At 46.0% G+C, this 22240-nt stretch overlaps 2 protein-coding genes across 6 annotated transcripts in view; one reads left to right on the top strand and one right to left on the bottom strand.

Annotated features, from left to right (window-relative positions):
* Positions 1-22240, top strand: part of MTOR (mechanistic target of rapamycin kinase) — a 106689-nt gene that overhangs the window by 43618 nt on the left and 40831 nt on the right. The gene's annotated exons all lie outside the window — the stretch shown is intronic.
* ANGPTL7 (angiopoietin like 7) lies at positions 485-9250 on the bottom strand. Its single transcript, XM_083454192.1, has 5 exons — positions 8429-9250; positions 4935-5035; positions 4100-4294; positions 3036-3234; positions 485-2172 (listed from the first exon to the last, which is right to left on the bottom strand). Exons 1-5 carry the CDS (start codon positions 8799-8801, stop codon positions 1979-1981), a joined length of 1062 nt encoding a protein of 353 aa, XP_083310318.1. The 5' UTR covers positions 8802-9250; the 3' UTR covers positions 485-1978.

The raw sequence follows: 22240 nt of genomic DNA, 5'->3' as shown, positions 1-22240 counted from the left end.
CTCTTCCTGAAATGTTCCAGGCAGCTCCTGTCCCTTTCCTTCACTCTTTATCTATGAAAAATCAGGCATGCTTGAGTCTCTGAAGGAAATGGGACATGTAGCTTTAGCATGCCTACGGACCAATCCTGTGCAGCATTAGGTCACTGTGCGTAGAATTGTAAGTCCCAGTGAAGTCCCTAGTGGTGCTCACTCTCTAGTAAACCTGCTTGGCAGCGCAGCCTTTTATCAATTGTGTGTGGCTGTCCCTGTGTGCATTGCCCAATTTATCTCTGCCGTGTTCCTGTTATCTTCTGCATGTCTCTCATTTTCCACATCATATCCATCCATTGCTCTTTTCTCTTTCCTGCTGATCTATTTTCAGACCCTGTGTCTGCCACACAACACATACTGTCACCTCTCCTAGAGCCTTGCTTCTTTTCTTCAAGGACTTCTGATTTTAATCTGCCTGCTTGTTAGGTGTTTTGACAAAAGACTCAAGACCAAGTTTAAAAACAAGAGAGTTTATTATAGAATCTGAAAAAAACAAAACAAAACAAAAATCCATTGTGGAGGCATGGCAGATTTTGTACAGAGTGCTCTTTCAATTTACAGCACACACAGATTCACCTGGAGCATCACCCACTCAGCAACCATCTTTAACAACAATATGCTCCTGGAGGGATGGTCCCAAATTTTGGCCAGTCAACATGTACAAGACACTTTCCAGGAAACCAATGTCTTCTGGTGCCAAGATAGCAACTTTAAATTATGCTAGATCCCTCTTGTAAATAATAATTAAAAAGTGAATAAAAAATAGATATATTAACTATGAACCCACTCTGGCAACGAAGTTAAGCAGGGAACTGAGCTGTGAGAGGAGTCCTTGGTAACTTGTGGTGTTTTTTTTAACAACTCTTTTCCCCAATTGTGATGCATTGCAATGTGTGCATAATATTATTCCTCACATCTCTTTATTTGTATTGAACACTGCACAGTATATTAACAGGACTGAAGAATCTCAGGCCTGGTGGTTGCATTTGGGCCTTGTGGCATCTCTGTTTGGTCCTGCTCTGCACCCTACTTGGGTGCTTTTGCCTGACTGTGGTATGTGCCTTTGAGCTGTGGTAGTGTCTGTGGGAGGGAGATGTTTGTTGCTGTGCAGAAACCTCTGGTTTTAGTGTGACTGGAATGGACCCTGCTGTAGAAAGATTAAAAGTCGCATCCATTGCTCAATCCACTTTTTCCTATGGCCACACCCACCACTGTCTTGAGGCCCCTTTAAAGTTGCCTGTGATAGAATGTGGCCCTCGGTTTGCAAGAGGTACCTCATCCCTGACTTATAAAACCTCAGAATATTAATGTATATTTTTTATTGTTGTTGGCAGCTTCCTTTTGTGGTATTCCCCCCCCCATAAAAGCTCAAGGCATAAATAGTAGGCTTTTAAATCTGGAATGTCTTTGATGTCCCTCTCCATTCATCAATAGGAAGATCTGTGGGGAACTCCAATTACGATTCATCCAACGCCCCAGTCTGATTCTTTTTTCTCTTTTAAATTGTGGGCCTATGCTTTTGAAAAGAGGATCACCTCGCTTGCAGTCATCTTCCTAACTCAGCACTTCCCTCCCTCCCCCATTCCCTTACCTCATTTTGGCCGTTATTGTATCTGTGCACTTGAGTCAACCTAAAACAGGGAGTGATTGCAAGGTGGACATTTTAAAAAAGCTGGGAAAGTTAATACCGCACTTTGCATCCCTGCAAATGCTATAGCAACTCTGTGATATTTGTGAGTGGAACAAAATTCTTCTCTTATGAGGATCCTGCTTGCCAGGGGCTACATGTCCTGGGACATTTGAGCATCCTACTGGAAGAGATCGTTGTGATGAGAAAGATGCAGAAGTACAGCCCTTGTATTTCAGACCAGTAGTTGTGGTTTATTTTTTGGTTAGCATTTGTGTGTATCTTTCTCCCTATCCCCCATGAAGTTGTGTCTCTGCTGCCTTACTCCACTTTGTTGGTATCCCCCTGGGCTTTGAAGTCTGCCGGCCGAATCTTCATCTCGACCCTCTTCAGGGAATAGGTTTTACCGTGCCATCCGTACCAAGTAATCCCATCTGTGCTCTTGTTGTGTTCTCCATTGCGGTAGTAAACCCCGTTCAGGTTGGAGTCTGTACAGCAGTTGTACCAGTAGCCGCCTGTTGAGAAACAAAAGTGGAGAAAATCTTTTGATCTGTCTTCGAAAGCAGTGGGTTTTGAAACTTTTCGCCTCCAGGGAACCTCCTTTTGCATTGATATCTGCCATCATGGGACCAAGCAAATTGCAAAGCATTCTGGGGCACACACGGTTTCATTAATGCATTGGCCTACCACTGAGCCACAGGGTCAGGTAGCAGGCAATGGGAAATAGCTTTCTCTGCCCACAATCTAGGAGAGCCATTGCCAGTTGGCCTAGACTAGGTATAGGGAACCTTGCCCCCCACCCGGTACATTGCTGAACTGACACTCCAGTCACCCCAGCCATTGGCTATGCTTGCTGGGGCTGCTGGGAGTTGTAGTTCAGCAACATCTAGAGGGCCAAAGGCTCCCCTGAATTTGATGGACAAATAGTCTAACCTTTTATAAGGCAGCTTCCTATGTTCCTGTTTGCTCCAGAAAGTGCTTCACGTATCACATTTTGTAGTTCTCATTGTTCTTGCAATGCTTACAACTTCAAAGCAAATACAGTGGTACCTCGGGTTACATACACTTCAGGTTACATACGCTTCAGGTTACAGACTCCGCTAACCCAGAAATAGTACCTCTGGTTAAGAACTTTGCTTCAGTATGAAAACAGAAATCATTCTCCGGCGGTGCGAAAGCAGCAGGAGGCACCATTAGCTAAAGTGGTGCTTCAGGTTAAGAACAGTTTCAGGTTAAAAACGGACCTCCGGAACGAATTAAGTACTTAACCCGAGGTACCACTGTAAAGGTTTTGGAAATGTTTCTAAATTGCAAAATGGCATTCAGCCCTGTTCAGCTAAAACTTAGTGTAGGAGGAGGAGCCCATCTACATGCTTACCTTTGCGTAACAGTGCACAATGATCCACGCACTTGTCGTTGTCCTTGTCCTTAGTGCTGAAGGCTGTGTTGTTGTGGTACCTCAGGGAGTCATGTGGAATGTTGCCACTGTAGTTGGCCAAGAAGAGGCGGTAGCTGTTTAGCTCGTTGCCCAGAGTGAAGTGGTTGTACAGAGCGTAGCGGATGTTGCCATTCCAGTCCTGCAAGGGTAAACAGGAGGTGGATGAAGGTGAAGAAATTTATCTAGGAAAACCGTTTCCAGGAATGTATGCACCTATCCTTCCTTGCAAGGAGTGCCATATCTTCAGGCATCCATTGCTCTTTCAAATGGATGTGATGGATACCTGCGTAGGAAACAATACGGCCGTTTCCTCAACGTTTTGCATTTCATTCATGTGTTCAACCACAGGGCATCTTGTCTGCTAGCTCCACTGAAACTACTTCTCATCTTGTTCATAAGCTGAAGGTTTAGAATGAATAGTGATTTTGGAACAGAGGGCGCTTTAAGCATTTAATTATAGCTGACTCCCTTCAGCAAAACCTCTCACTCTGCCTGCAGTTTGGCAAGACTTCCAAAGGAAAATACCTCTGTAGTTGTGGAGCAGCCACTGAGGACATCTGGGTATGTGCCCTTGCTTTTTGAGTTTAAGGGCACTGTTAAAAGGGCATAATGGAGGGTGGGGGAGATAGCTGACTTGCCTGTGTACTGATGCCTGTGTAAAGCAGTACCTAGAAATTGCAATACAGTCGTACCTTGGATCCCGAATGCCCTGGAACTCAAACATTTTGGCTCCCAAACGCCGCAAACCCAGAAGTGAGTGTTCCAGTTTGTGAACGTTCTTTTGGAACCCAAACATCCGACGGGGCAGCCAATCAGAAGCTGCAGTTTAGTTTTTGAACATTTTGGAAGTCGAACGGACTTCCGGAACAGATTCCATTTGACTTCCAAGGTTCGACTGTATCTCAAATTGCTGTTGGAGACTGCTCATCCTTCTAATTTCCTCAGCTGTTCAACATAGATAAATTACCAAAAGTTAGCCTGGTTTTTTGAAATCATTCCCTTACCTCGAGCTCCACACGCAGCATTGTTGGGCGCCGGGAAAGTCTATGGATGTGCTCATTTCCCAGCCAAAAGTCTCCCTGGATGCTGCCAAACCCTTGCTTGTACTGCTTCCAGTCCCGGCTGAAGGAAATCAGGCCAACTTTACGCCTCTGGATGACTGTCCAGCCTCCTCCGTCGGTCTCCATGTCGCAGTATACCTGAGCGATGGGAAAGAGTGTTGATTCCAGTCATCCATGGAGACTAGGGACTGTCTAGGCCCCTTTTGGGGAGGGGGCATGTATTTGATGTTGCCAAATTGGACTGAATAGTTCAGTTGGTTTGAATATCTGTTCTTCCCCCCCCCCCTCACCCCACAAACCATATCAGTATGAATATAAGTGAAAACATGTATTATTGGTAATGGCAGAATAAGGGATTTTAGGCACTGGGTAGCAGCATTTACCATGAGGTCAGCTACTTTTTAGTTAAGGAGAGATGTCCTCTGTGATGCTACAGGTAGAATGAAGCTACTTTCTCAGAAAGCCATTTTGAGTACCAGGGAAGGGAAAATCCATGAACATCAAAAGGGTGTTTTTTTTTATAAAAAAAATCATTCTTTCAGTCCTAGAATCCTGGACAGTTTTCCCTACTGCTCCCATTCAGCCCCATAGATGGGACCATTGTAGAGAAGCTCTTACCAGCACCCCTAGAGGGTCACCTTCTGTGGGTATGGAGGCTCAGAGAGAGCAAATGTGTGCTCCTTCCGTAGGAACCTGTCCTGAAAGCTGCCCAAAGCTGCCCATCTGGCCTATAACTGGGGCATAAGTAAGTCATAGCATTTGTATTAAGACTTCTTACTTGCATTTCTGGCGTTCCCAGGAATTCATCAGGGAGGAGTCTGTAGACCCCTGAAGTTCTGTAATTTCTCTGATAAAGCGATGAGCAGTCGTACACAGCATCTGTGTCAATGGAGGGGATGGAATGGGAAGCAACAAATGTTTAGCAATGACTGACGAGTATTCAACACCCCCAACCCACAAATTGTGATAAGTTCTTAAGTACAGCGGTACCCCGGGTTGCATACGCTTCAGGTTACAGACTCAGCTAACCTAGAAATAGTGCTTCAGGTTAAGAACTTTGCTTCAGGATGAGAACAGAAATCGTGCTCCGGCACCATTAGCTAAAGTGGTGCTTCAGGTTAACAACTTCAGGTTACGTACAGACCTCCGGAATGAATTAAGTACTTAACCCGAGGTACCATTGTACTTTTGACACATTTTTATTAAATGTAACCATGCTTATGTTACAGTTCCTCCAAAAACAGCATGTTAGTTTTAAACTGTTACGTTGCAATATTTAGTGAAGCCTCCCTAGAATTTCAAAGCCAGAAGGGGAACCCTGAGACCATCAAGCCTCAACCACCTCCAACATTAACCTGTGTGACTGAGACAGCCATGTGCTCCACAAATAAGAGGACAGCTGTGTATCTCTTCAGGATGCTTGCAGCTGATGCCTTCCTCAAGCAAGTGAGCCAAACTGTGCTCTACTGGTGAATGAAGCCATTGCCCAGTTTGGGAGAGCTAATAATAATAATTTTATTATTTATACCCTGCCCATCTGGCTGGGTTTCCCCAGCCACTCTGGGTGGCTTACAGCACATAAAAAATTGTAGAAGATTAAACATTAAAAATTTCGCGATACAGGGTTGCCTTCAGATCTGCATGATGGTGGCTGCACTCTAGAAGCATTTCCCAAACCTAGTAGGCTGTTTCAGCAATTGATTGGCACACATGGAATCAGGAAGGCCATCCTGCTTACAGAGAGACCTACTCAAGTTATTTTTCTCTTGTCCATATATAAGTGTAGATTTTGGGCACTAACGTCTCCAGCCTTCTGTAACCCTTCAAAAACACAACCATTGAACAGTAAGGACTTGGAGCGGGATCAGGCTTAGCAGAAAGGGAGGCTCGCTCAGTGGCACAAGGGGGATTTGATGGCTTTGGCATGTGCGCCTAAACCCCCCCCCCCCCAAAAAAAAATAACATTCTAAAATTATGCAAACATTATCCTGATTAGTAAAGAACAAAGAACCAGAATGGTTCAGTAACCATAGTATTGAACTTTGGGGACTTAAGGTTCAGATCCCAGCTCGGCTGGGTGAGTTTGGGCAGCTTACAAACCCTTAGCCTTGACTGCAGCTGTAAATTTGACGTAATAGCAACGTATCTCACCATGGTCTTTTAAAGGTGAAAGAGAAATTGTTTTAGCAATGTAGCAGAAGTACTTGTCTGTTCAGAAATGGCTAGTGCAAGAGCTGGTGTAACCAGCAGACTAGGCTACAAATCTAGAAACTTCAGGTTTGAATCTCACTTTGAATTTTCTAGGTAGCCTCAGGGCAGGCATTCTCTGCTGCATGCTTTGTCCTGCAATAGGGGTGTATCGCACCCATACCAGCCTGCCTCACAATAATTTACTATAGCAAGATTGTGTAAAGTGACCTGAACACTCAGAAACAGCACTTCACAGATGCTGAGCAGTAGTGTTACTACCTCTGAGTGTGAGAGAACCAGTTTCTCCTCCAAAAACTTCTCTTATTGCAAAAGCCCCCAGACTGAAGCAATGGGGAATAGCAAATACAGTTTGCTGCCGTTCCGCAAAGCCCAACGTCTTGATCTGATAGGATGGCCATGCCTGGGACAGCTTCCCCGGTTTGCAGTTGTGCTCTCGGGCAGACGAGCCAAATCAGCACATCTGACATGTTTGGACTGTGCACGGTTTGTTTTCTGCATCATGGCCTGCTCCCACTTGGAAAGTACATTCCCGCTCCGGCGAGCGTATCAGCCTTTTTGGAAATGGTTGCTTCCCTTTCCATGTTAAGAACTGAACATCCAGCTGCTTCAAGGGGAAGGGAGAGGCCCTTCCCAAGGTTAACTTTTATCCATCCTGACAGGTGTAACAGAGTGCAAGGTGAATGATTTCCACCTATTAGGAAAGATTAGGTGCCAACTGGGGCTTCTTTGCAGCCAGCAATTCAAGTCCCTACGTGGCTGCCTTCCACATGCAGTGTGGCCTTACCATGCCTGTAATAAGACATGTTGTGGTTTAATAATTTTTTACCTTGAAGGCACACTCTGGGCTATTTATGTGAATACTGCGAAAACCTCAGTGTGAGGATTTCCCCCCCTAGGTCACACTTGTATGTAGCTTGGTTGCTCACAGTTGAGGGAAAGAGCTGCTTCCAGGCGACCATGCCTAGAAGCTAAGTTAAGTTGATTATTTATTTCACTGTAAATCTCAAATGATAAACCGGCTAGTTAAAAGGTGTGTTAGTAAAAGTGTGTATGGCTATATTGGCCCCTGTGGGAAAAGGTGATTAGGTGGTAACCAAGGTCATGTTACTCAATTAAATCAGATGAGTTTTAATTGATTATTGGGGTGGAGTTTCTAAAAATATAGCTATACATATAGTGTTGAAGGAAAATTCGTATTTTCTTTTAGGGAAGGGCTGCGGCTCAGTAGCAGAACAACTGCTTTGCATGCAGAGGGCAGCAGGTTCAATTCTGGGGGTCTCCAGGCAAGGCTGGAAATTAGTCCTGCCTGAAATCTTGAAGAGCTGCTGTTGGTCAGTGTGGGCAGTATTGAGCTAGATAGTGATCTGACTTGGTTCTTTGATTTTGAATGGTGCAGATATATATGTAAAATATCTCACAACATTCCCTCTTGAGTGAGCATAAAGGTGGGGTGCCTCTTTGAAGAAGACGCCATCCACAGTTTTCATGCAGGCTTTTTTCTTTTTTAAGCGTTTTGTCATTGAGCTGAAATGCCTTTCAGTTTGATTTACTGAGACTTTAAAACTATTTAATCCAACCAGTTTTTGTTAAAGATGGCAATCCTAGCGTTCATGCATCTCAGGATATGACTGCTCATATTCTCACACAGAGTTCTTTGTTCGAAATGACACATGTGCTCACAACCTTCCCTCTTTCCTCACACACCGCTTCTGGAAAAAAGCATGAATGGGATCTGGCCGCACTTGCCTATCTTTAAGCACACACAAAGACAGAGAGACCATAATCTCAATGTACGACTGTCTCTCCTCACTTTTCTGCTGGTATTCTAAAGAGCGATCGTGTTTTGAGCGTCTGCAGGTCTTACATGCAGAACAATGCTATTATTATTTAAAACATTCAAGCTCTCTTGGAAATGAAATAGTTGAACAACTCAAAAGCAAATACACAACATTGTGGTCCCTTTCAACTGTTTAAAAGCACCTCTCCTTGGGTGCATTTTGCCCAGCTTCTGAGGTTCTATTTTTCCATGCATTTATTTGCCATACCGCTGGTCCCCCTTACCTGCGGATGTTTGCGTGACAGTCTGAGCTGCCTGGAGCTGCACGATGCCCAGCTGGTTGTTCATCTCCGAGTACTTCCCTTCCACGTCATTGAGGCGCAGGTCCATCTGCTTGAAGCTTCCTTCCAGCTCCATCACCTGCATGATGGCATTTCCCAGTTCATCCTCCTGCTTCTTGCTCAGCTCCTGTATCAAGGTGGACAGGTTGGCCACGTGCATCTTCAGCTCCTTCAGCTCCTCGCAGCAGCCTAGGTTCTTGGGGTTCCCACTGATCACCTTCCTCTTTGGAGGTTTCTGCAGCCAGGCTGGGTACACGGCCAAAGAGATGGTTACTGCACATAACCAAGCCAGCTGCGTGCTGAATGTGGTCTGCATGCTGTGTCTAGGGATTTTTCCTCTTCTCTGCTCCCCCAGTCACTTGGTCCTAGGGGTTGCTTCAGAAATTCTTATCTCCTGTCCCAGGAGGAGGAGGAGGAGTTGCTTTTTTAGTTGAACTGTATTTGTACAGATGTTTTCTGTAAAGCCAAAGCTATTGTTTCCCTCTTTCTCTTTCTCAATGAACCAAGTCTCTCAAAGGTGGATCGCTCCTGTCGGAGTCTCTGCTCTCGAGAAATGTGTGTGCCTCTCCCTCGCACACCGCATCTTAATATCTATTGCTTCTGGGTACCTCCCCCCCCCCCTTGCAGCCCATACACAGCCTGCTAAGCCACTCCCCACTCATCTGCTCATATCAGGTGGAAACAAATACTTTTTAGGGCTTGTTTGTGTGAATGTGGGAGGGGGGTTAAGGGTGGGCAGTTTGCAGGCTTTTTCTGTTCAACTTTGTCATTCCCTCAGATTTGGGAGTGGGGGGAGTGCAGGGAAGTAATGGGAGTTGCCAGTAAATGCCTCCTACTGGATTTTAGCCTTTCTGGTGACTAATCCTCTGGCAGCATGTTAAGGGACAAAGCAGGAGTTCAAGTTTGGTAAATGGAAGGGGGTTCTGCAGGTCAGATGATTATATAAGAGGTTGGCCCCAAGCTCTTGTGGGGGGGGGTGATCCCACTTCTTGCAGCCTTTTATTAAGAGAGCAAGGGTGACTTGAATTTCTGGTATGTTTTTCTGACTGCCTCAGAGGAAGGGACCCAAAACTGGTTCGGAACTGGAAGGGAAAGGGCTACGTCATGCCACCTATCAGATGCCCAGCACACAGGGAGAAAGTGCCTGCAAATTCTTGTGACTCAAGCAAGTGAGCCCAACCTCAACACTGCCAGGTGCAGGTGGTATAACAAGTAGCAAATCTGAACGGGTCCAGAGTCTGTCCTGATCCATCAAGCAGTGAACACGAGCAAACCCCATTCGCTAGGGGAAATTTCAGTAGGTACAGTTCTCACATTATAATACAGTAACAGTGTGAGAAACAGAGATATGAAAGCTAGGAGCTAGGCACCTTAAACTATGGTTACCAGATTTTTTTTTCAATGAATCCGGGGGACAATTTTATTTCTTTCTTTGTTTGTTTGTTTGCTTGTTTGTTTCGAAGCTGAGTAGCAACAAGGAGTCAGTAGTGGGGATGGTGAGGCAAAAGACCCTGGGCCCAAGCACACATGCATATTGTATAAAGGTGCAAAGCCCTTCTTTTGCACCCTGTGAAACATAAATGCGCAGAGCTTTTTAAAAACTGGGCACTGGCACACCGCCCGCCCGTGACTCCAGAGCCTTCCCCAATCTCCTGCCCCCTTCCCCCTTTGTTTTGACAGATCGGGGGAGGCTCAGGAGTCGCGGGCAGGCGGCCGTTGCCCAGGAGGGGCGCAAGGAGTGTGGTTTCTCTTCCAGGCAAGGTGCAAAGCCCTTCTTTCATACCCTGTGAAACATAAATGCGCAGAGTTTTTTTAAAAAAACTGGGCAATGCCTGCCTCCCCAAGACTCCTCCGATCTGTCAAAACAAAGGAGGAAGGGCGCAGGAGATCTGTACCACTGGACGTCCCTGGTTCTCCTTCGGCAGTGGCGGTGGCAGCGAGCAGCTCCTGAAGCTAGCCAGAGCCAACTGTGCTACCAGGCTGGCTCTGGGCTGCTGAGGCTGCCATTGCTACATTTTCTGGGGACAGATTTGCAAATCCGGGGACTGGCCCCGGGAACAGGGGACATCTGGTAACCCTACCTTAAACCCAGGTTATGGATGCAGCAACAGAATGTCTATGCACGCTTTTTTAATAACAAAGCTGAAAATGAATGAACTGCAGCTAAAATATTATGTTCATTTTTCACATGGTCTAGTCCTTCCCCTGCCCACCCCCCTAATATTCTTAAGAGGGTCTCTTCTCCAGTCTCCAGAGAGTAGCTGGAAGTGGGGAGGCAGAAAAAGGTCCTTTCTTTCCACTGTGCAGCTTTAATCTGAAATCTTACTCGCAGCACTGCACCCAGAGCTCAGAAACTGCTCACGCTAATGAAATTCCCGGTCGCAAAATGCAGATAGATTAGAACTATGGGAGATTTGAACACTGATAGGTACAGTTGCTCACATCGTAGAATCTCAGACATAGTGAGAAGGGGGACCCCAGGGTGGAAACTACTCTGCTGGCAGAGACATGTCCAAAGGGGATTCGGTGCATCTTTTTTAGCTCCCAGATACCTAATACAGACTGTGGTAATGTGTTTACAACTCTTTAGAATGGGAAACAGTCAAGGATAAACCAGTGTTGTCCCTCCACTGTCAAAAGCAGCGAACCTTTCAATACTTTGCTGGGAATCGCAAGTACAGAGAGTTGCTATTGCATTTAGGTCTTGCTTGCAGACTTCCCATTGGGGCATCTGATTGACCACTGTGACAATAAGATGATGAACTAGATGGACCCCTTTTGGTTTGAATCCAGCAAGTCTGCTTTTTGTTCTTATGCTGTCATCTCAACTACTGCCATGGAGCCAGATTCTTGTTCTGCAATTGCATTTCTGCATGAAGTGGCTCATGCATGAATGAAACCTGATATAAATAAAACACAAAACCTCCAGTAGATATTTTTTTTAGGTCTTCCTGGATCAGTTTATTTCCTTTGCTCTTCCCCCCCCCCTTTTTGGTGGGTGGTGTTCTCTTAAAAAGGTGGGGTAGAGCTGTAGCAAGTAGAGCATCTTCTTTGCATGCAGAAAGTCCTGGATTTAATGTCTGAAACCCTGAAGAGCCACTACCTGTCAGTGTAGATAATCCTCAACTGGATGGACCAATGGTCTGGCTTGACTTGATATCATTACAGTCTTTGTTTTATGGTATAAAGTAACTTCCTATGGTCCTACCTTTTAAGGAACCACCCTTTCCACATCAATCAGTCTACTGAGGAGCATCTTGAAGTCTGCCACATAAACATTTGTGAATTATACTGTATTGGCCTGAATATAAGCCTCAATTTTTTTTCCAAATGCCAACCGTGAAAAGTTAAAGTGTGTCTTATATTCGTGACCTTACAACCAGTGCAAGGGTGAAGCGGTGCTCGTCCTGAGAGCCAGTGTGGTGTAGTGGTTAAGAGCGGTAGTCTCATAATCTGGGGACGCTCCTCCACATGCAGCTGCTGGGTGACCTTGGGCCAGTCACACTTCTTTGAAGTCTCTCAGCCTCACTCACCTCACAGAGTGTTTGTTGTGGGGGAGGAAGGGAAAGGGGAATGTTAGCCGCTTTGAGACTCCTGAAGGGGAGTGAAAGGCGGGATATCAAATCCAAACTCTTCTTCTTCTTCTTCTTCTTCTTCTTCTTCTTCTTCTTCTTCTTCTTCTTCTTCTTCCCCCATCCTCTCTCCCAAGGCCAGGAAGGGAGAGAGAGCGAGGAAGCGGAAAGACTGCCAGCAGTACAGGTTGGCTCTCCCCCCCCCCCCTTATGCAGCTAGGAGCAGTGAGGAAGGGTGTGGCTTATATTCAGATATTTTCTTTTCTTTTCCCCCCTCCAATTTTTTAGGTGCAGCTTACATTCGGGTGCAGCTTATATTCAGGCCAATATGGTGTGTCTAAAGCACACAGCTAGTCCAGGGAAACCTAGATGCTGCAATCAGTGCTCTTCCAAGTCTGCATTTTACTGAGAAAGATCAGTTAAAGTGGGCCAGCTGCCTTTCATGGAATCTTGTTGATCATTATTATCCTTCTCATTAAGGAACTTAAGCAAGATCAGTAGTTGCCTCTGCAGTCAAAAGCACAAAAAAGCCCAGTTTTGAAAAAGTAAAACCATTCCACAAATTTTGTAGCACCTCCAGCTAAGAAGAAAAAAGCATATTGTTCCCAGGAATGCTGCAAAGCCACACAAGCCAGCCACTTTGCTATAACTAAGAAGGTCTTTAGTTTGGTCAGTGCGCCTGTAGTAGAATGCCTATGGGTGCTCCATGCATGCCACCTTGACTTCCATGTTGGAAGGAAGGCGGGATATCAACATGCTAATAGCTTCACATATTCCCTGTAGGAGGGAGGGAGAAGAATTTCTGGAATTTCATCCTCCTGTCCCAAGCAGCACTGCTCACTTGCACGCACCCGTGGTCCCTGGCTCCCATGCTTTCTGTGACCTGAGATGCCACCAAATTTCTGCACTCGGAAACAACGGGGATGAAAGATCCACATTTTGCTCATGTTGACGCAGATTATTTTGTACAAAAGTTTCTTGAATGGAGTTGCTTTTAAAGAAATACATGAGGTGTTGACCCCTCTCCACACAGTCCTGACCCTTGACCTTTTTCATTCTCTCTCTAATCCCATCTGAGTCTCCTCCCAGCCACGGTTTCGCTTGTTCCTAGGGGCAAATTCTTATTTGGGCCTCTTGTGATGAGAAACATATTTGTCAAACTGAAGGCCAAGGAGACGAGCGTGATGCTCTGTGTGTCAGTTGTTGCCTCCCCTGGTTGTCCTTGTTCCTTTTGCATTTGTCTCCTTTGTGCCCTGGTATCCCTCTGCTAGGATTTCAGCAAGGTGTTTTGTTTTGTCGCTTCTATGCCAGTGTTTCTTAGAATGTGTGTGCTCAATTTAATGATGCAGGTGGACTATCATTTAGATCAGGGGTTAGCAGGGGGCTGGTCCACTGTCCCTCAGACCTTGTGGAGGGCCGGACTATATTTGGGGGGGGATGATGATGATGCAAGAGCACCATGAGCCCTGGTGGCTGCTTACCTGTGTCTTGCGAGCGGCAGGAGCTGGTGGTGGCAGAGGGACAATGAGTGGTGTGCTTGAAATGGCGGCTGCCTCGAGTGCTGCTGCTGCTGGCACCAACAAAGCCCAGCCCCCTTCCTCCTCTAGGCAGGGCAGGGAGAAGCCAGGAGGAGGGAGGGAGGAAGCGCCACCGCCACCACCACTTTGTGAGGGAGAGGGAAAGAATGTGTGCACTGGCAATCCACGTGCGATTCCCAGACAGTTCGTGGGCCGGATCCAGAAGGCAATTGGGCCTGATCCGGCCTGCAGTCCTTAGTTTGCTTATCCCTCATTTAGATTGTGTGTAACCAATATGACACAAGTGCCCACAGACGCCTTCCTTGGCGGCATCAGGGTCCTGTCTTCTCACTGAAATTAAGCGGGAAGGCTTCTTTAGCCGATAGCTTTAGCCTAAATTGCAGCACAGGTACCATTTCAGGGTAGAGGTGCTTACAGCTAGGGAGTAGAGAGTTGTGACATGCCTGTAGTGACTGTGACAGTTTCTTGGGGTTGCACCTGATACCGATGTGCCCAAAAAGGTTGAGAACCCTTGTCTTGGATTATTTTGTACAATGCCTTAGCTGCATAATAATAATAATAATAGTAATTATTATTATTATTATTATTCTTCCATAGAAACCAAAAATACACTAAAATATCACAGATTAAAAACTTCCCTGAACAGGGCTGCCTTAAGATGTATTCTGAATGTCAGGTAGTTATTTATCGCTTTGACATCTGATGGGAGGTCGTTCCACAGGGCGGGCGCCACTACCGAGAAGGCCCTCTTCCTGGTTCCCTGTAGCTTTGCTTCTCGCAATGAGGGAACCGCCAGAAGGCCCTCGGCGCTGGACCTCAGTGTCCGGGCAGAACAATGGGGTGGAGACGCTCCTTCAGGTATACTGGGCCGAGGCCGTTTAGGGCTTTAAAGGTCAACACCAGCACTTTGAATTGTGCTCGGAAACATACTGGGAGCCAATGTAGGTCTTTCAAGACCGGTGTTATGTGGTCTCGGCGGCCGCCCCCAGTCACCAGTCTAGCTGCCGCATTCTGGATTAGTTGTAGTTTCCGAGTCACCTTCAAAGGTAGCCCCACGTAGAGCGCATTGCAGTAGTCCAAGCGGGAGGTAACTAGAGCATGCACCACTCTGGCGAGACAGTCCGCGGGCAGGTAGGGTCTCAGCCTGCGTACCAGGTGGAGTTGGTAGACAGCTGCCCTGGATACAGAATTGACCTGTGCCTCCATGGACAGCTGTGAGTCCAAAATGACTCCCAGGCTGCGCACCTGGTCCTTCAGGGGCACTGTTACCCTATTCAGGACCAGGGAGTCCTCCACACCAGCCCACCCCTGTCCCCCAAAAACAGTACTTCTGCATAAAGTTCTGCGGGTCTTGGCTGGACAGGCAGAGTGACATTCCAGGGCCAAGGTGGGAAATCTCCAGTAACAAAAGGTATCCCGTTTCTGTAAAGCACATGTGGTGTGTGTCTCTTTCTCAAGCCAACTTAACCAGCCTTTTCAATAAACCTACAAAAATTACAAGCCTGAAATAAATTTTGCTAGCTTTACTAGAGTCTGGCAGAAAGCTCCATCCCTAGAAACATAGGAGTCTGCCTTATGCTGTGTCAGACCATTGGCCTGTCTAACTCAGTGTTATCAACACAGTGTTATCAACCCCAGCAGCTGTCTGGGGTTTCAGGCAAGGAGTTTCTCCCAGCTTGAACCCATTGAAATGAATCTAAGTTGCTCGTGTCCATTAACTTCAGTGGGTCTACTGTGAGTAGGACTAGCATTAGATAAAACCCTTTGTGTCTATGCTCTGTTCTTCCTCTGCCAACTGGTCTCATTCCTCTGCATGGCTACTGGGCAAATGTTTTAAAACACAAGACTGGTTTTAAGCTCCACCCACACTGTGCCAGCTACTAACATTGCAGACTGAGCTCAGTGCAGCAAGTGGCTAAGTACAGCACTGGCTAAGTAGCTGACCCCCAAGGACCAGTGCCTATCCACATGATCAGGCATGGCAAACCTGTAGTCCTCCAGATTTTGTTGGACTCCAGCTGCCATCAGCTCTAGCCAGCATGGCCAGTGATCAGGGGAGTTGCATGATGGGAGTTGCAGTCCAGAAATAACTGGAAGACCACAGATTCTACGTCTCTGCCCTTTGAAGCGTCAGCCTCTGGCACCTCTCGTCTGCCTGACATGTTTTTCTCACAATAGAAGACCTGAGAGGCTCCCACTCTCATCCCCAGCTCATCCTAGGCTTTCCCATTTTGGTCTAAGTTGCTTCTTATCTTCTGATTTTCCAATGCCACTTCTGAAACTGGATCTGTGCCTGCTCTGAACCATGCTATCCGCTTCTGGCTCCTCAAGAAAGACAAGCAGGAACACCAAAACCTCACCATGGCTCTGTCCAACTAAGTTCTGGAGTCTGACAGTTGCTATCGTTGGTATGACTCCTTTGAGCACTTTTCTGACTTGTCTCTGAAGACCATTTAAGCAGGGCCTGTTTTTCAGATGGGATGCTGGGTTAAATGTGCATGGAGGGCATGCTTGCAAAGTGAATTGGCCATGAAACCCTTATGCAGGGGTGCGAAGGAGCCAAATGTGGCTCTCCAGGCCTCCCTGTTTGGCCCTCTGGACTCTTCCCCAGGTTACAACCCTTCCTCAGCTGCACCCTCACCATTCCCAGATGTTTATGCCTGGCTAGAATGCGTCCCTCTTGCTTGCCTGGATGGAGAATAGAGAGAGGGAGGGGTGTAAAAACTGGCCTATACTACAAAGCTAAAAATCACATTCACAAACCCTGAGACTGGGAATGCTGGTTTGGTGTATACACTCTTAGACTTCACATGGTGGTATTGATATGTCAAAAGCTGAGGCTTTGGAGAATCAGCCCCCAAATGGACACATGCATTATTCAGCCTCCTGCTGCCCTATGCAAGAGAGAAACCTAGCTCTAGACATCAGGTGTCTGGGGAAAATGGCAGGTTAATGCAGCTTGTGGTTCCCCATGCCTCCTCTACATCTCTGTGGACTTCAACCTTTTGGTAGCCAATCTACCCAAACCATTTTAAAGTCCCAAGGACTTAGGCTGCAACCCTAAACCAAATAATTGCAGAGTATAAACCATATTAAACACAGTGGGATTGCTCTGTTGAGATGATCAACAGAGAGAATTATTTCTCCAGAGCCAGCCGGTCAGTGAGGAAAAACATCCACCTGTTTCTTACCAACAAATGTTGGGAATCACAGCAACAGCATGTGGCAGTTCTGTCTGAGAGGAATATTAGCCCCTTGGGGTGATATGCATGAGCTTAAAAATATTTTTCTCTTTCTCTGATGCTTCCCGTTTGTTGAACAGTAACTGGAAAACAGTCTTGTAATTCCTTAAGAATGTTAAAGAATTTCAAAAGTTGATGCCTGAGTGTCCAATTTGATGGTTTGGGGCCAGAGTGTGTTTTGCCAGTTGCCTGTGGAGGTGGCAAAAGCTACCCTTGAGCTTTTAAAAAATGTATGTTTTTTTAAAGGTGCTGTCACAGTTCTTCTTGGAAGCTGGTTGTCTAAACAGTTAGTCACAAGCTTCTAGGAAAGTCTATATTCTTTCGCATCCCATCTGACTGTGCTCTCTTCCAGCCTCAAAAGAGAACATCCATCTGTTTTAAGTGACTCTCTTCCTTACAAAAACACACATTCCAGTTACTGATGGTAAAACAACTTCCATAATCTGTCAATAAGCCACTAATAACAGCTGCTTTCACACATGCATGCGCACACACACACACACACACACACTCAAAGACACGTGACAAATCTCTCATACTTGGAAGAAATTATTGTTGTCTTTGGTGGGGGACCTTGGACCTGCAGGCCCAATTAGGCCCACCAGACGGCTCTGTTTGGCCTGCAGGACCATCTAAGCCAAGTCTCACCTACCTGCTCTAAACCAGACATCATATATGACATCTGTATGGACAAGAAATGGGTCACCTGGTGTAATTATGAGCCCAGGTATTTGACAGGTAAGTGGCCCCATGAGGGCAGGGAGATTAGAATATTGCCCACCAGCCAGAATCAGTTTTCCACCCCTGCCCTGGTATATGTAACGTGCAAGTAGTTTTATAACCTTTTTTTTATTATGCAGAACTCAAGTTCCCCAGATGTTGGCTGGGCCCCAAAGGCTAACTTAATGTTCTATTTCAACCCAGTTTCAAGTCCTGTTATATTATCCAATGGTCAAAACTGATTTGTTTATTATTTATTCATCAGTTTGATTTAAATAGATCATCTCTGTTCTCAAGGTTCACAGTACAAAGACACAGCACTTGAGGAAAAAGAGACAGGAGGGAGGGAGGGAAAAACAAGCTCATGTGTATAAAATCTCAGTTGTTGTAACACAGTTAGATAGTTCTGGCTATGCAGATTCTGGCTAGCCAGAAGACCAGCAACTCCTTGTCAGTGGTGATTTTTTCTGTCTTTCTTTCTCTGAAAGCACTATTCCCCCCATTCCACCTGCCCAAGATTAGATCCAGGAGCAGAGCAAGGGACAATGTCCAGGCCAGGAGGGCAGGGTCTGTTCATCTTGGGGTCAACATCTTCCCCAAAGTCTTGATTTTTTTTCCAATATAAAGTCTGGGATGCACACACAAGCACAAACGCTTTCAAAATGCTCTTACGCAGCTCCTGTTTTGTATTTCAAACAGAAGATCCCAGCAGGTTGTATATCTGAGTCTCCATCTGCAAGCTGATAAATTATAAGGATCAACATTATTGTCAAGTGGATTCGGCTCTCTTGAGGAGAGGGAATTGAAAATGATGTGTGTATTTTTCAAAAAAGAAACGTTTGTGCTTCTTCCAAGATTTAAGAATATGTGTGGTCCCGCTCAGCCTTTTGTTTTGAAGTATAAAACATCTTGTCTCGTTCTCCCTTTTGACAAGCTGTGGAAAGGAGAGAGAAGTTAGTGCTAGAAAGTGGCAGCAACAGAGCAGCCATAATTATGATAGAGGCTGGGAAAGGATAATGGCCAATTTGTCAGTAGGTGTTGACAAGAGAGATAAAGTTGGAAGTAATTAACTGCCTGACATACAGGGAGTGATGTTTCTGCCAATGGGACTGTGACGGCCATTTATCACTTTTACCATGCACTACAATGAATCACTCTTGCTCAAGGAGCAGGAAAGACATGGGCGTCCTTAATTCCCTCCCTAGAACATCAGAGGTTTATCTCCCAAGTCCATCTTCTGTCTCAAAGGTGAGACAATCCTGGCTTGCTGTTTTGTCGATAAGGATAATGTTGGTGCTAGCGAGTAATTGGCTGACGATTTGGAAGCTTACAGCCGGCTGCAGGGGATGGATAGCCAGGGTTTTATTACACCAGTGCTTAAAACTCTGCATGGCTTCTCATAATTGGGGCTTGACCTTCGCCAGGATCTGACCTTGTTGGTTCTGTGAGTCTCTTGGTGACATTCAGGAGGCATGGTATATTTCTGGACTTCCTGGCAGGGACAGAACCAAAGTAGCTCTGATCCCTGCTTATGGGTTGGTCCCAGAATATAGGGATGAGGAATTCCTGTTTGGCATGCAGACCATTGGTGTATGCCTGCATGGTGCTTCTCGGATTGATTCTGTCAACAGACCATGAACTTGTCTGTTTCTAAGCACTGTACATGAGGCAATAGCTTAGGAGAAGAGCTGTGGTTCAGTGGTGGCTCTCACAAAAGATTGCAGTCACAAATAGGATTGTGTAACAAGTAGTGAAAGAGACCCTGCTGTCTGTCAGAGTTGACAGGATTGAGCTAGCTGGGCCAGAGGCCTGTATTGGTATAAGGCAGCACCGTATATCTTGAGTGAAGGATATAGCTCCAAGAAGGTGCCCCCGTACCTTGTATAGAGAAGGTCCTCATTTCAGTCTTCTGACTCCAGTTAGAAGTATCAGGTACAAAGTGACAGACAAAACCCTGCCTGAAACCCTGGGAAGCCAGAACTGGTCAGAGTAGGTGAAGCAGGGCTTCATTGACAAATATACTGACCTGTAATGCTTCCTGTGTTCCAATGTAAATGTAAACATCTCCCATATTGTAAATATGTGTGCGAGCATGTTGAGAAGCCTGAGAGAGGATGCTCTATAAAGTGGTTCTTGACTAAAAAAATTGAGCCAGGACTTCCTCGCTGTTCCTCTTAAGAGCATTGCTACAGTTCTGTACATTCTTATTATCAAGAGGAGTGATAAGCATTTGCAGTGATGTTTGACTATTGCCTGCAGTTTGTCTAAATGGGAATGTATTAGCAGGGCTCTAAAAAAATTAGCAGGTATCCTAGAAAAGCTATGGAAAAATGGAAGGTTAATAGACGAAAAGCTAAAGGTAGAATATACTAAGATCAAGATAAGGATAAGGTAGAGGGAAGGGATTTGCTGAATTAATAATTGAACTGGAATACAGAGAGGGGAGGTGTGGGGAGGTCCGGGAAATAAGCAAACGCAGGAAATATTATGAAAACTAAATTGTTTTTATTTGTTTTTGTTTTTGTTTTTTTCTTTTTTTAATGTGAAAATCTTAATAAAATATTATACATATATATATATATATATATATATATATATATATATATATATATATATAAAAGAAAAGCTAAACTTACTCTGAGCACTTACAATTTGCTCTTACAATGAAGGGGAGTGCGTAGGCAAAAGGTTGCCGTCAAGCGGGCTTCATGAAATCCCAGCCAACCCTATAAAACTAGAAAGTCACAACGCAAAGCAAGTGTGTGTGGCCAGAGTGTTGTTGCCTGCCCTTTTATAAGTCGGCCAGCTTTTCTCCAGAAGCCCATAAAACCCGGCATGAATTTGAATCCTTTCATAGGGATTGCAACGCTGGACTCAGCTGGGTAGGTCTGCTAGGCTCAGAGGGTACCAGCCTGGCCTACGCTTTCTCCAGACAGGAGACAGGACAACGAGGTGTTGCTGTTCTACCACGTTAATGCAGTGTTCTCGAAGCATTGCCAAAAGAGAAGCTCATCGGCACATCTTGTGCTGGCTTGTTTTGGGTTGGGTTTTCTTTTCTGACAGACTCCAATGCATGAATTGTGGACGACTCCATCCTTGCATATGGTTCTTTGCCAGCCTGGTGCCCCACGGACTGTAATTCCCATCAGCCTCAGTGACAGTAGTTGTTAACTCTTTGCTGTTTTGTTGGTGTGCTGCATCAACTGCAAGAATGTGAGCATCCAGCCATTCATATCAGAAACTGGTGAACTCAGATAGCGGAAGGGGTGTGGGTAAAGCAGGGTGCACCAGCCACGGAAATAAAGTGAAGCTATTCACCACTAAAGGGACGCGGGTGGCACTACAGAGCTTAGAACTAGCCGATCAGAAGGTCGGCGGTTTCAATCCCCGCGACGGGGTGAGCTCCTGTTGCTCAGTCCCTGCTCCTGCCAACCTAGCAGTTTGAAAGCACGTCAGAGTGCAAGTAGATAAATAGGTACTGCTCCAGCGGGAAGGTAAACGGCGGTTCCTTGCGCTGCTCTGGTTCGCCATGCTGGCCACATGACCCAGAAGCTGTACGTCGGCTCCCTCGGTCAATAAAGTGAGATGAGTGCCGCAACCCCAGAGTCGGCCACGACTGGACCTAATGGTCAGGGGTCCCTTTACCTTTATTCACCACTAAGAACCTAAGAAGAACCTACTGGATCAGGCCAGTGGCCCTTCTAGTCCAACATCCTATTCTCACAGTGGCCATCCATATGCCCCAAATGGGAAGCCCACAAGCAGGATTCAAGCACAAGCATATTCTCCCCTCGTGTGGTTTCCAGCAGCTGGTATTCAGAAGCACTGCTGCTGCCTCCAGTTGGGGGAACTGGAAACAAAAGGACAGGAGGAAAAGTGAATGTCCAATGCATCCAGGCCCTTCATCAAGACTTTTCATATACAGTGGTGCCTCGCAAGACGAAAAGAATCCGTTCCGCGAGTCTCTTCGTCTTGCAGTTTTTTTCATCTTGCGAAGCAAGCCCATTAGCGGATTAGCGCTATTAGTGGTTTAGCGGCTATTAGCGGCTATTAAAGGCTTAAGGGATTAGCGGATTAGCTGCTAAAAGGCTATTAGCGGCTATTAAAGGCTTAAGGGATTAGCGGATTAGCTGCTAAAAGGCTATTAGCGGCTTAGATCAGCTGATAAGCGGCTTAGATCAGCTGTTCAGCGGCTTAGCGAACAGCTGTCAAGCGGCTTAGGGGCTTGGGAAAAAGGCTGGGAGGGGGGGGAAAACCCCAGGAATCGCAAGACATTTTCGTCTTGCGAAGCAAGCCCATAGCAAATTCGTTTTGCGAAGCACCTCCAAAACGGAAAACCCTTTCGTCTAGCGGGTTTTCCGTCTTGCGAGGCATTCGTCTTGTGGGGCACCACTGTACAGAAGTTCAGTCTGTTGGTCTCTCTCAGTAGAAGAAAATAGTATAATACATAGATTGAACTTCTGTATTTGAAACTCCCCAACGAAGGACCTGAGAGGTCCAAAATTCATTGGACATTCACTTTTACTGCTGCCGCTTTGCTTCCTGATCCTGCCCCCTAAATTTGCTGGGCGTTTCTGCCCCACCTTTTGCAGAAAGGGGACAGTTGATGCTTCTTCAAGGGAGTAGCAAACTGCAGGGCTGAAGTGGGAGAGGCAGCTGTTTAATATAAAATGTTTATTTCTT

This window comes from Podarcis tiliguerta (genome assembly GCF_965153285.1).
Source record: "Podarcis tiliguerta genome assembly, chromosome: 8".
NCBI lineage: Eukaryota > Metazoa > Chordata > Lepidosauria > Squamata > Lacertidae > Podarcis > Podarcis tiliguerta.
The sequence above is the reverse complement of the archived record's forward strand: the minus strand, read 5'-3'. Positions and strand labels throughout refer to the sequence as shown.

Bases quoted from the DNA above. Each gene is read 5' to 3' on its own strand.
- ANGPTL7 (XM_083454192.1), bottom strand. From the start codon at position 8,801: ATGCAGACCACATTCAGCACGCAGCTGGCTTGGTTATGTGCAGTAACC. The intron at 5,036-8,428 runs GTAAGGGGGACC...CCATTGACACAG, and splicing joins TGTCACGCAAACATCCGCAG to ATGCTGTGTACGACTGCTCA. The intron at 3,235-4,099 runs GTAAGGGAATGA...TTACCCTTGCAG, and splicing joins TGCTGCGTGTGGAGCTCGAG to GACTGGAATGGCAACATCCG.